The sequence below is a fragment of the Silene latifolia genome, chromosome 7 (assembly GCF_048544455.1).
Source record: "Silene latifolia isolate original U9 population chromosome 7, ASM4854445v1, whole genome shotgun sequence".
NCBI classification, from domain to species: domain Eukaryota; kingdom Viridiplantae; phylum Streptophyta; class Magnoliopsida; order Caryophyllales; family Caryophyllaceae; genus Silene; species Silene latifolia.
The window spans coordinates 71,849,266-71,862,157 of NC_133532.1; the positions used below are offsets into that span (position 1 = coordinate 71,849,266).

General features: G+C 39.9%; 1 protein-coding gene across 1 annotated transcript; it reads right to left on the bottom strand.

The window, feature by feature from the left end:
- Positions 1-6,161: 6,161 nt before the first annotated feature.
- On the bottom strand, positions 6,162-7,058 carry LOC141590221 (uncharacterized). Its single transcript, XM_074410828.1, has one exon. The coding sequence runs from the start codon at positions 7,056-7,058 to the stop codon at positions 6,162-6,164; it is 897 nt and encodes a 298-aa protein (XP_074266929.1).
- Between the last annotated feature and the right edge of the window lie 5,834 nt (positions 7,059-12,892).

A 12,892-nucleotide genomic window follows, 5' to 3' on the forward strand; every position in this document is an offset into this window, starting at 1 on the left:
TCTCGGCCTCGAAGGCTCCTAAACATCGTCCTAGGAGGATCGACGGGAACCGTCAACGCGCCCGAAAGCACCGACGAGCTAACCGCTCGCCAGATACCATACGGGACCCATCGCGTCCACAAAAGCGGCTCGAGCTCCAGGACGAAGGGCCTCAAAGAACAAAGGGAGGCGCTCCGGCGTACTCCGCCCAAGGTCCTGGGCACCCTTTGTGACAATATGAAGGCAAAGGTCATTCCTATGATCAATTGAAAACAAAATATGAGAAGATGTGAATGAATACAAATGGGATACTCACGCCGTCATTTGCTCGGTGAAGGGCGTTCACATCCCGCCGGTAGACGTTGTGAGAAGAACGCTTGCTCTTCGTCCGGCACATGACCCAATCCCTCACCACGGGATAGGCCCTCTCCAACGGCTCCGTCCTCTTGGGCGCGAGGCCCGGAAAGTAGGAGTACACCCACGCCTATAAAACATAATAGTCAATGACGATCTTTCGATCTTTGATAAAAGAAAGGAATTTACTTTGGTCTAAAGGAAGGTTCGTACCTCCAACAGTAGTCCAGGTCCGACAGCGCCAGGAGAAGTCCCCTTCTCCATCAACTCAGGCGAACCATGGCCCTCATAAAGCGGATGAGGACCGCAAAACCAGCAGATGACCCACCCCAACGCCCTAAGGAACTCAGTCGAAAGAAAGGGGAGAAGCTTCGTCGTGACCTCTCACCCTTGTCTCCGAGGTAAATCAAGACAAGAACCACCAAAGCCACATGACGAGCCCTCCGCTCGGATGTACAAGGAGGAGGAGCCGTCTCCCTCCCATCGATCACCACCGATGCCGGGTCTTCCCGCAAAGTAATCTCGAACATAGGTTTGGGTACCAAACCCGCACGCAACAGCCTTCGGCGACAAGTTCCAGCCGATCAACCTCCTCGCCTCGGCCGAGTCCGCCCTCATGCCGGCCTCCGGCCACACCATCTCCTCGATCCGCGGCACGAGCACTGAAATCATGCCGTAGTCCTCCAAGGTGACTCCCACCTCACCAAAAGGCGGGTGAAACGTGGAAGTCGTATCCCGAGATCGATCCAAGAAAGCGCGGACCAGGCTAAGGTTGGCCCGCAACTTCCTCTTCACGATATCTCTCCAAACCTGAACCAGAGGACCAAACGCTCCGCGCTCGATCATGGCCCTCTCCTCCTCCGACAGCCGCTCGTAATGCTCCATCGCCGTCGTATACCCCGAGAACGACCGGATGTTCCCGGCCTCCTATCATGATTTGAAACAAAGCTATCTTTAGTTTTGGAATAAATTTAGAAGAGATTTGCATAAAAATGGAAAAGGATAGGTAATGAGTTAGGAAGTTCCTATTTACCAAGCTCTTCACCGTCCTGTAGGACAAGTGACCCTCTGCAGCCCACACAAGGTGCCTACTCTCCCAGGTCTCGGCCCACGCAGGAGCACCTCTCAGCTGGCGACCCCCTCGTCCGAGGTGGGCCCGTCTCGGAATCTCCTCCTCGTCAGCAGCCTCCTCCTCGGGGACCTCCTCGCAGCAGCCATCACCGCGGCGGTGAAGGCCTGCTCTAAAGCTTCCTCAACAACAGCGGCGTCTACGTCCATAGGATCTCTCCCGGAAGTAGAAGCATCGTCACCTGCAACGATTAAAGTAAATTTAGGCCGCGTCACATGACGACAAGCCTTTGTTAAGAAGTTTTCGAGCTTTCAAGGCCCAGAAATCACCCCTTTCCGGCCATCCTTGGCCATGTTCCCGCCAATTCGATCACTCATGTGATGAATAGGGTCAAGTCAAGTCAAGTCAAAGCCTAGTCCCGAGTTCGGGTCGAAAATTCGGCAGCATTTCGCTATAATGGCGATTATGCCCTAAAAGGTGTCCTGAAAAAGTTGTCACAAACCAAACTTCCGAGATGACAGGAAGTTTACCCATCATCCAAGGGTCCCTACTATCAAATTTCATCACAAATGGGCAGTCCTAAGGCCATTTTCGAAGCAGTTTTCGATCTAGCTGTCAAACCGTCTCAAATTCGCTCAAGGGCTCAAAACTTGATGGAAATTCAAAGCAAATACATGGTTATGTTCCTAACATTGCCTACTACTCATTTCTAGTATCAATTTGGCATGAAAAATCCATTTGGGGGAAAAGCCCCAAATTTTCGATCAAAAGGGTCGAAAACCCTAATGTTTGCAGCTCAAAATTCGACCAATATGGAAGATTAATGCAAGATTAAAGCACATACCTCGATTAGTCATATTCCAAGCAAGCTTTTGAATCCAACCTCGACGAAAATGGTGAAGATTTGAGAGAGAATGGGGTGATTTGTGTTTCGAAATAATGAAATAAAACCCTTCTGATTTCGCGTTTTTACGCGGAATTGTTGAATTGGGGAACAGACGCAGCAGGCGCTGCGCCTCTTCCAAGAGACGCAGCTCTTGCTGCGCCTCTTCCTTTGTTTCCCTCCTGGTGGATTTTCAAAAATCCGTTATGAGTTCGTTACTCGTGGGTCCATCTTTGGTGCGCCTCTTCCTCGATGACATTTTATCACTTTGGTCCGTTTCGACGATTTCCTTTCGTTCCGGCCCGCATTTTATCCAGTGCGACAATATTTCGCAGTATTGTCCGAATTCATCCCGCGCAGCAGTATTTCGCAGTATTGCTCAACCATTTTGTTTGGCGCAGTAGTATTTTGCAGTACTGCTCACTCGAGACTTTCTTTCATGACGATTCAGATGTTCCTAGTCGTCAAATCATTTTATCCGTGTGAGAGTATTTTGCAAGATCTTGCTCATTCGAGGTTTCCCCTACGACGATCAAGATGTTCCTCGTCGTCGATATGTCCCCAACAAGAGTTCGCTTGAGACCGACGCAAGCAGATTCAACTTCCAAATTTCGCCAGAATTCGCTTGAGACCGACGCAAACGGATCCCCAGCAGTTTCTACTGACGTCCTGCTGTTTTCAATATCTCTTATTCCCCGCGAAGTTCGATTAAATCTCAGGTATGATCTCTTCTTATGGCTGGCGAGCCTCCACGTAGTCTAACGGACTTTAAACGACCCTCCCGATAGTCGACAGACTCTAAAATGTTCCCGACGACAGGTCCTTGGCTCGGACCCCTTGAGCCACCTCGCGTCGCCATAGTCGTCAGGTTGTAATCTTCGATTGACCTGATGGCTATACTTTGACTTTCGCCTTGTCCAAGCCTCTGTCAAAGTGGGGGCTCAGAGACACCTCGTTTCGCACCTCTCGCAAACCACCCGGTGATGATTGGGCCGCATGTTTGATACGCGGAACGATTAGTGATGATTCGTAAGATTATCGTCAAGTGATTGCTCAAATATAAATGTCAACCTCTTAGTCATCTACGTGCCGATACGGTCGTTTTGCGATAATTAGAGTACATTCGAGTCCGGTCAAAAACCGTCTCCATTTTCTCGATATTTGTTAAATCCCGAAAGTCGAATGTTCGGGAATGTTCGGATATTTCTATTCCATATTCATCAAATTTTATCTTTTGGCAAATAATATCCCGTAATATTTAAAAGATAATCGAATAAATCCGTCCTACCATAACTTAAACGCGGAGATTCTTTCTTCAAACAGAGGAAACCTCTCGGGAATAGACGCAAGAAAAGTCTTTGCGCCTCTTCCAAGAGACGCAGTGGGCTGCTGCGCCTCTTCCCATGCCCTTCTTTGCATGATTTACGTATCTTTTTTATATCTTTCGGAGATTCACTTCCAAAGAGTCTCCGAAACCCTATTCCTTCACGTGATTAGTATAAATAGGAGCCTTCGTTCCTCATATTTCTCACGCGAGTGTCCGCCCTTCTCTTCTCCCTTTGCATTCTAGACTTCGTTCTTACTAATTGGCGCCTACGTGCTTGGACTTCCGACCACGTAAGCTCGGATCTTTCCGGGTACCAGCCTCTCCGTTGCATGACCGACCAATTTGACCAACTACACTTAATCAATCTTAATTAATCAATCGTTTTCCTCTTACGAGGGCACTCTTTCCTTGCATTCGCGTCGAGCATCACTAATCGATCTTCTTAGTTCTTCTCCCAACATGTAAGTCCGAGGGTGTATAATTCCTTTTATTTATTGCATTTAATTATTGTATAACAATTGTAAGGTTTATGTCGAAAGTACTCATTAAAACCGATTTCTAAAACCGTCCTTAAAACTGTTTTTGGATTTCGATGTGAGAGACGATCGAGAAAAAGACGCAGCAACCGCTGCGCCTCTTCAAAGGAGCGCGGCACTGCGCGCCTCTTTGTGAGGCCGCCGCAGATTCTTGCTTCTTTTCTTCTTCCTCCGTCCTCTGCAATTCGTATCAAATTTATTTGTTTTGTTTGTTAAATCTGTTAATTCTCCGTCATAAAATCATAATAATTAGCATGTATATTGTACCATATATTCATTCACATGTTTAATTCATCTAATCCGACTTAAATCCCAAGTAATTCATATTTGCGGGTTTTCGTCACTAATATTCAATTCGAGTTCTAGGGATTCAATTCGTTCATGTTGAGTTTCTGGGATTCATTGTTGATATATTTTCGTCTGTTTAGTCATTAATTCATCGTCAATTCCTCATGTTTAGTTAATTATTCGCTTGTTTAGTTCGTTCATTAACATCGACCCTTCACATGTTTAATCTGTCTTTGTTTCCGTCTCATCCATGTTTCTTGTTTTATGACTCAATCACATGTTAAATAATCAGTAAATCACTTTCATCCGAATAAATAATTAAATCAATCCATTAAATTCACCAATTAACATTCACAATTGCGATTAAAGCTTCACGGTAAGAGTCGTCCTTGGAAGCAGACGCAAGCGTCTGTCACGCGCCTCTTCCAAAGGGGGCGCGATGTCTCTTGCCTGCTGTTCCAGACGCAGTCGTCTCTGAACTCCTTTTCTGCCTTGACCTAGATTAATGAGTTTACGTATTAATTAACTAATATTCGTAGTATCGCTAATTCCTGTTCGTTGATTTGTTATTTTATTCTTTTATTCGTTTTATCAAATCATCCGTTTTATTGGTATTTTCGACATAAATCGCCTAATCCGTTGTAATTAATGTAATTCTTTTTATTGTAGTTATATTAATTTATTGTATTCCTTTCATTTATCATTTGTATGCTTCCACATGTAATTCAATATTAAATCCTACTTCGACCATAATTGTTTGCCTAATTAATTGTTCACCGACTTAGTCTAATTTTCACATGTTAGGATTAATCTATTGGATGTTGCATTGCATGCATATAGCCGACGATATATCAAGTACGAATAACTTCCCTAATCATTAGTAGAGGCCGCTATCGAGGCGGGCGGGATTAGGTGTTCGATCAAAAGAGCTTCCTAATACGTACCCTCACCCCTTACTCCAGATCTCCGTGAGCACCCGTGTTCATTGGCATCCACGAGAGTCATTCTAGACATAGAATGCTAAGGGTAACGATTGCTTAGTGTTCATGTCACTACTTTGTGTCTTGACATGACACGAGGTATTCGAACGGTTCCAATTTCCCATAAAAATTGGTGGCGACTCCATACAAAATGCAAACGCTTGTTTTCGAGCCCCTTCACTCGCAAGCGCCCCCGTGGGCGGCCCGCTGTCCACATATGTCATCTCCTATGATTTCCCAAGAGTCTTTAAAAAACTTACTTGAGTATCCATCAGGCCCAGGAGCTTTATCATTAGGGATAGAAAATATCACTTCTTTTATTTCCTCCTTGGTGACTGGTTCCATGAGAGTCAAGCAGTCTTTGATCGACAAGTTCTCCTATTTGTACAATTTGAACTAATTCTAGTAGTATGTCCAGTAGAACCCAAGAGCATTTTGTAGTACTTGAGAAAGGCCTCTTGAATTCCAGGTTCATCATTGCATAGGATATCCTTATGATCTTTAATTTGAAAAATAGAATTCTTATTCCTTCTTGCTTTAATCACCCCATGAAAGTAAGCCGACACAATCCCCTTCCTGAAGCCAATGTGCTTTAGATTTCTGCCTGAGAAAATCCCACTTGGCCACGATTAAGAATCTTGGAACTTTGTAGCAATTCATACTCTGTTTCATCAAGTCTTTGTTACCTGGATCACCACTTTTGCCGCAGTTAAGGAGTTGAGTCTAGGACAAATCGACCTTGTTCTCAATATCGAGAGAATTGAGTATTGTTGAGAGTTTTAAGATTCAATTTTAAAGCTTTCAACTTTTTGACAATCCTGAACATTTTGGTTCCTTCAATTCTCTGATTCCAACCATTAAGTACACATTCCTTAAATCCTGGAGCCAAGCTCCACATGTTAAAATATTTGAAAGGTCTGGACTTGGTAGTGCTCTTATTATTCATGCTTACCAAACAGGGAGTGTGATCAAAGTGTCCTTCAGGTAAAAAATTGGCAACCATATTAGGAAAGGCCTGCATCCAATCTTGATTGACCACAAAGCTGTCAAGCCTACTGTATACCCTGGTTTCAGGAGGTTGCTTATTATTCCAGGTATAGTAAGCCCCTAGAGCCTGGTTATCCATAAGGCTACAGCTATCCAGGCAGTCTTGGAATGGTTCTGACTCAGAAGTAGAAACTTTACCCCCTAGTCTTTCATTAGCAGACAACACATAATTGAAATCACCTCCAACTGCCCAAGGCCCATGACTATATCTTGCTATTCTTTTCAAGTCTGACCACAGTGATTCCCTTTCAGAAATCCCATTAAAAGCATAGACTATAGTGTGATAAAATTGCAATCGTGATCCCTTCTCGGTGATATGCATATGAATGTATTGTGCATTGTATTCCAAGAATTGCACATCAAAATTATTTGGTTTCCACACAATCCATATCCTACCTCCACTATGATAGGCTGAGTTAGTAGAGATACTCCATTCCTTAAAAACATTATTCATGACATTATTCAATCTCCCTGGTTTAATTTTAGTCTCAATGAGACCAAATAGACCAGCATTATTAGACTGTAAAAAATTATGTACATCCAACTGCTTCTTTTCCCTATTCATCCCCCTCACATTCCAAAATCCAAGATTCATCATGGATCAAGGTGAGGAGGAGCATTACCATCTATACCAATCCCTTGTTTTGGAGAGCCAGAGAGATTCTCCATATGCATAGGGATGTCCGAGTATTCTACAATTATTGTCCTTACCTTGCTTAGTAACTCTTAGTTTTTACGACGGAGGGTGATGTTGCTCTGCCACTGGCATCACTTGTCCTGGTCCGAGGAGTTTCAGGGCTAGTTACATTCTCAGTAAGAATCACATTCTCAGGGCAAGTCACATTCTCAGTAAGCTCCACATTCTCAGGGCAAGTCACTGTTCCAGTAGAGTCTCCCTTAGTTAAAGTAACATCTTTTTTAACTTGTGCAATTTCTTTGAATGACAGACTTTGACAAAATACCAGCTTTACGAACAGTGTCGCCATACCTTTGCTGTAGTCGAACTTTCCTATTTTTATTCTTCCTGCAATTTTGTTGTTCATGTCCAATCTGACTACATTTAGAGCACACAAAGAGGTTTCCATTCATATTCTACAACAATTTCACATAATGTTGTTTTTCATCAAGAAATTTGACTTTACTTGGAAATTTTTGACCTAATGTTAACTCAACCATAACCCTTGCAAATCCCAATCTTGTTTTTCAGTGGTAGCAAGATTATCACTTTTGAGGTACTTCCCAATCGGGTTAGCAATTTTTGGCAAACTATTGCCCCAAAATTTTAAGGGTAAGTTCTGCAATCTTACCCAGGCTGGGACTTTTTTTACCTCGTCCTTGGTCAATTCCACATCAGGCAGCCATGGTTTAATAATTAGGGGTTTATTATCAAATAGAAAATATCCACTTGAGAGAACAGCTTGTTTCATTTCCTCTGTATTAAACCTAGCTAGAAATATACCATTTGGAAGAAAGGATATTTTGTCAACAGTATACTTACTCCAGATTCGTTTCAGGAAACCTTCCAACACTTGCCATGGTGGATTAGCCCCTACAATGAAACCATATACTACTTGTTGCCAATACTCCAATTCTCCTTGGACATCATCATCTGACAATTGAAGTAAGTCATCTTGTTCTTCTTCAATAATCTGCATAATTTTCTTACCATGTCTTTGATACCATATTTCATCTTCTAACACTTCATTGTCAAGTGCTTCTTCCTCAGTCACATCCTCAACGAGTACCTCCTCCAGATCATAGGCCGGGATACCTTGGATTTCATGAATGCTCTTATGTTTTTGCCCCTCCTCAACATCTGGTTTGCCAATAGCCTTCAATTTCTCAGATCTTAAAGGGTTCAACACATCAAACTTATTGGCCGTGCTATGATGTTTATTAGTTGCTGATTGAATTGATTTCCTAGTCATTGTAAACCAGAAATTCGATAAGATTATGCCCTAGAGATGACGGCTGTTTGTAAGGGTGTATTTGTTGTTAAGCTTAATGTCGCGCACACACGAATTGCAATAGGTTTAACAGTTGACTTCAGTTCTTATATAATGGAATACGAAAAGTTGATTACTGTCACAATTTCAAAGTTTTGTTGAGTGATTAGTTGCTGCGTGAAAAGTCTTTATATTTAAGAACTCTTGAAAAACTGTAACCAAGCGTAAACCACAAGCCGAAAGTCTTATCAACAGTGAAGATTTGATTCACAAAGCCCATAAAACATTTCTTCCGGTTGAATAATAATAATAATTAATTAACCTATAATAATCACCAGAGCATATTTTTCAAACCCCGACAACTCCGTCCATGCTGACTTTCACATAAGATTGTCTCTCTTTGCGTTGGACTGCCTCCATGTCTTCACCATAATCTTCGGGATTTGTTCTTCAGCATATTTTTTGGATTATATATCTCACTTATCCTGTATTTTTTTTCATAGGTTTAACACATACGAGTATTATAGTATTGAATTTCGGGCATGTGAAATAGCTCATGATCGATCAATATTTTGCATCTTGGTCATTCTATCATAAACATAAAACATATGAATGTTATTGTTATAACATGCAGGGCTTGGAGGATGCGGCTTAATACTCGAGTGATGTTGATTGTTTCTTTTTACACGAAAACTGGAATAAAGACCTAAGGCTCTTTCGTGATGGTGGGGATGGTGGGCTACGGATACTTCAGGTAGCTTTGTCTCTCACTCCTTCCTATTCGTAACACATTCTAAAAAGTTAAGACAAGATGCACATTCTAAAAGTTTAAATTACTAATTACTATAGTAATATACTACTATTTTTGTAACCATCCTTAAGAAGCTACTTACATCTATTCATATTACGAGCTTATTACGAGCTTTAGGGCAGATCTGGTGATAATCTTGCAATTGACCTCCATTGTGTACAGGTTTTTGAAGTCACAAAGCTATGCTGTTTGCTTGGTGCCATAAAAATGGCACATGTTCATATGTGGAGGCTCCTACTGACAGGATAAGGCAATATGATGGTCCTGATTTCCTGAGAGTCGACATTGATTCCATAACCTCATGGTTTTATACAGTCCGCCTCGCCATAACAAGGTTTATGATTAGGCATGGACTAAAAGGGAATCTCAGGGTGTTTGGCTATAAGAAGTTTGTGATGGCTCTGAAATATTTGATAAATTTTATCATATAATTGAAATCCTTCGATGTTTGTTGAGTAACAAAAGTACATTTCTGCCCATTAGTGATTGGCAAAACAAAAAATGAAAACAAGATCTTATTTATTTTCATTTTTAATATCTATTAACACAAATTAGTGTGGTACCGAGTCAGGGTATCATCCGGTGGCGCTATGTCGCTATGGGCGCTATATCACTTTCTTCTAAATAAGGGGAGTATATAAGGAGTATTTAGTAATGTTTCTTTTGTGAGTATATAAGGATTATTTAGTAATGTTGGTATGTATTCTAAAAATGAGAATTTAAGTGATTTATGTTGCTCCATTGTCATTGTGTGAATGTCAAGTTATGTACTTGAAAAATTTTTAAGTGTTAAACTAATGGTGTGAATGTTATGGTTCGATCTTTCCTTTGGTGGTTAACAGACCTTCAAATTTTGAACTTGGTTGTATTATATTAAGCCATCAGCAAGTTGTAACTTCTTATGAGTCAATACTTTTGTAAATTCTTTTTGGAAATAAGGTTCTAAATGCAATGATTGTTTACTTATTCTCCTCTTATTTAGTTATAAGTAACACAAAGTCATCTAAAATGTTTCCAATTGTTTCGAATTTGATGTCCGTCTTAATCAGCTGCTAAGATGGCGCAAGTTGCGAGAGCTGCCATTGCTGCAAAAGCTGTGGCTTAAGAGTGTCTTGGATTTGGTTGCATATCGTGACACGAGTAGTACAAATAAGAAATAGAAGAAGAACAAGTCGAAAAAGCATGTGCCTCTTTAGCACTTTTACCATCAATAGAACCCGATTGAATACAGATATACATATAGTAAATTTTGTTAAATTTCTCCGCACACAGTGATAATGTTTGCCTTTGATACAAGTTAACTTATTCTCCTATATCATCCATTTGTTTACATTTAAATTAAATAATTTTTACAAAGAATAAAAAAAGGTAAACAAACAATTTAAGGCAGAATAGTTAATATAAAGTCATTGATCAATGATTGGCTTGGAGTTTAGAACGTCTAAGTAACTCAAACCGTTTTACTAAACCATTTAATTTATGTACATAGACGTATTAATATATATTTATAATGAACAGTTAAATAGTGAATCCGTAATGCATTCATGTCACAACTTTAACAAATAAATTTAGTTACTAATTTTTTTTAACAATCCCGTGAATTTTCACGGGGGTTACACTAGTTTTGGGTCTAAACGTGCTGAGTTTGGGACGTTAAAACTTGTAAAGAGTGTATGATTATGAATCATGTGAGGATTATAGCAAAGTTTTGATGATTAACTTATAAGTATAGTTGAGGATCCTTGATTTGAAAAAATTCTTTGAAATAATGTGAAGGATTCATTAACCTCTTATTAGACATTTTTAATAACTATATAAATTTAGTTTAGTCATAAATTAATAAGATCTTATGCATGCATAACAACATAAAATAAAGTAAGAAGAAATCGATCTACTTACAAAGAGGGCCGAATGGTTATACTAATTTGGCACCTTCTTAATTAGTCTTCTTAAGAAAATCCAAGTGCTCCAAAGATGAACTTAGATCCAATATTAGAATCTACTCCTCAAGGATTTGTACCAAGATAACCCTCTTAAACAAATAATAATTTGAATATTAGAAATTAGTATATGTATCTTAAAATAACTACTAATATTATTACTTACTACTACTAGTACTGTGTTGGTAATATTAGTGATTTTGTGAGATTTTCTTTCTTATTTGTTCTTGACAATTAGAGAGAATTTTCAATTATCAATATGATAATATCATACAAGAATGAATTAAGGGAATAAGAAGAGAAAACTCTTCTTATTCACATGGGTGGCCGGGTGGCTTAGGGAAGGATGCCCTATCAATGCTCAAGATTGTTCTTCTCAAGATGTAGAGTGTAGGGCTAGGTTTAGGTCTTTTAGAGACATAATCATTGTGCTTAATTCTCAATTAGAACAACAATTAAGTCCTAAACCTACCCAACCCCCTCCATTTACACGGCACAAATGGACTTAAAATGGTCCATTTTAAGTTTGTCAAATGTTAATTTGTATAGTGTGACATATTGGAAATGTTACTAGACATGTTATTTAATAATGCATTTTTAACTTATTAAAAATTATTATATAAACAAAATAAATCACATACAAAAATTAACTAGTAATTCATGATTACAAGTACTTAAAATGGGTCATTGAATTATAAATCACAACAACTTGTATTTATATTAAATCATTCATTCTTATTTTAATTGTTTCAGAAACGAAAATAAAACCTAAGTAATAAAACAATTTTACATTACTTAGAACGAATCATATTTAATCGAATTACAACAAGATATGAATTCTCACTCACAAAATCATTCGTTCAATTTTAAGGAATTAATTAACTTGTATCAACATACAATTAATTAATTAATCAATTAAGAGTATTACCCTAGAGGTAAGACCTTAGGGGATCAACTGATCACCACCGTCATATGACAGTAATGTCAAACTCTACTCAACCAATCATTACCGATTAATGTGGATCAGTTGACAATAAAATATTACTTTCCCTCATCCATTCTTATTATGAGATTTAAACATGTGATCGCATTATTGTCGAGGACACTTACTCCAACAATCTCCCACTTGTCCGTGACAAGTGTGCGTCACCAATTCTCTTATCCTATTACTATCTCCCACTCAATGCAAGGTGTCTTGCAGATCGTACTTGCATTTGATCATATCATGAGTGGTTTCCTCGATCTGGAGAATAACCGTCTGACCGGAATTATCTGCCATAGATACCTTCCGAGCGTGGCCACGCATTTCCAGTTCATTACTTCTCGAGTGGCCTTGAGATATAAGATAACCCTGACAGGGATGGACAATTCCTATTGCACTCTTCCCTTGAATAGCCACAGCTTATCATAACCCAAAATATGCCCTTTTGACCCCAATTAAGAAGGTCGTAGAACATTAATCAAAGTTACTCTGAAACTGTGCCACCTTAGGCGAACAGTCTTTAGTCAAAGAATCGACTCATAAGAATACTATAGTAGCTCTTGCCACATCCAGGCTATAAAAAATTTCCAGAACTCTATAAGCGGTCATAAGCCCGACAGAGTGTCCCATACAGTCTGTCTATGTGATCGACTAGTCATCTCTTATGACTTTATGCCTCTTGAACTTGCCATCAATCGCATCACACTCCAGTCACTCTGAGATGTCACCTCATATAAGTAAGTAGGGGCG

Bases quoted from the DNA above. Each gene is read 5' to 3' on its own strand.
- LOC141590221 (XM_074410828.1), bottom strand. From the start codon at position 7,058: ATGAATCTTGGATTTTGGAATGTGAGGGGGATGAATAGGGAAAAGAAG.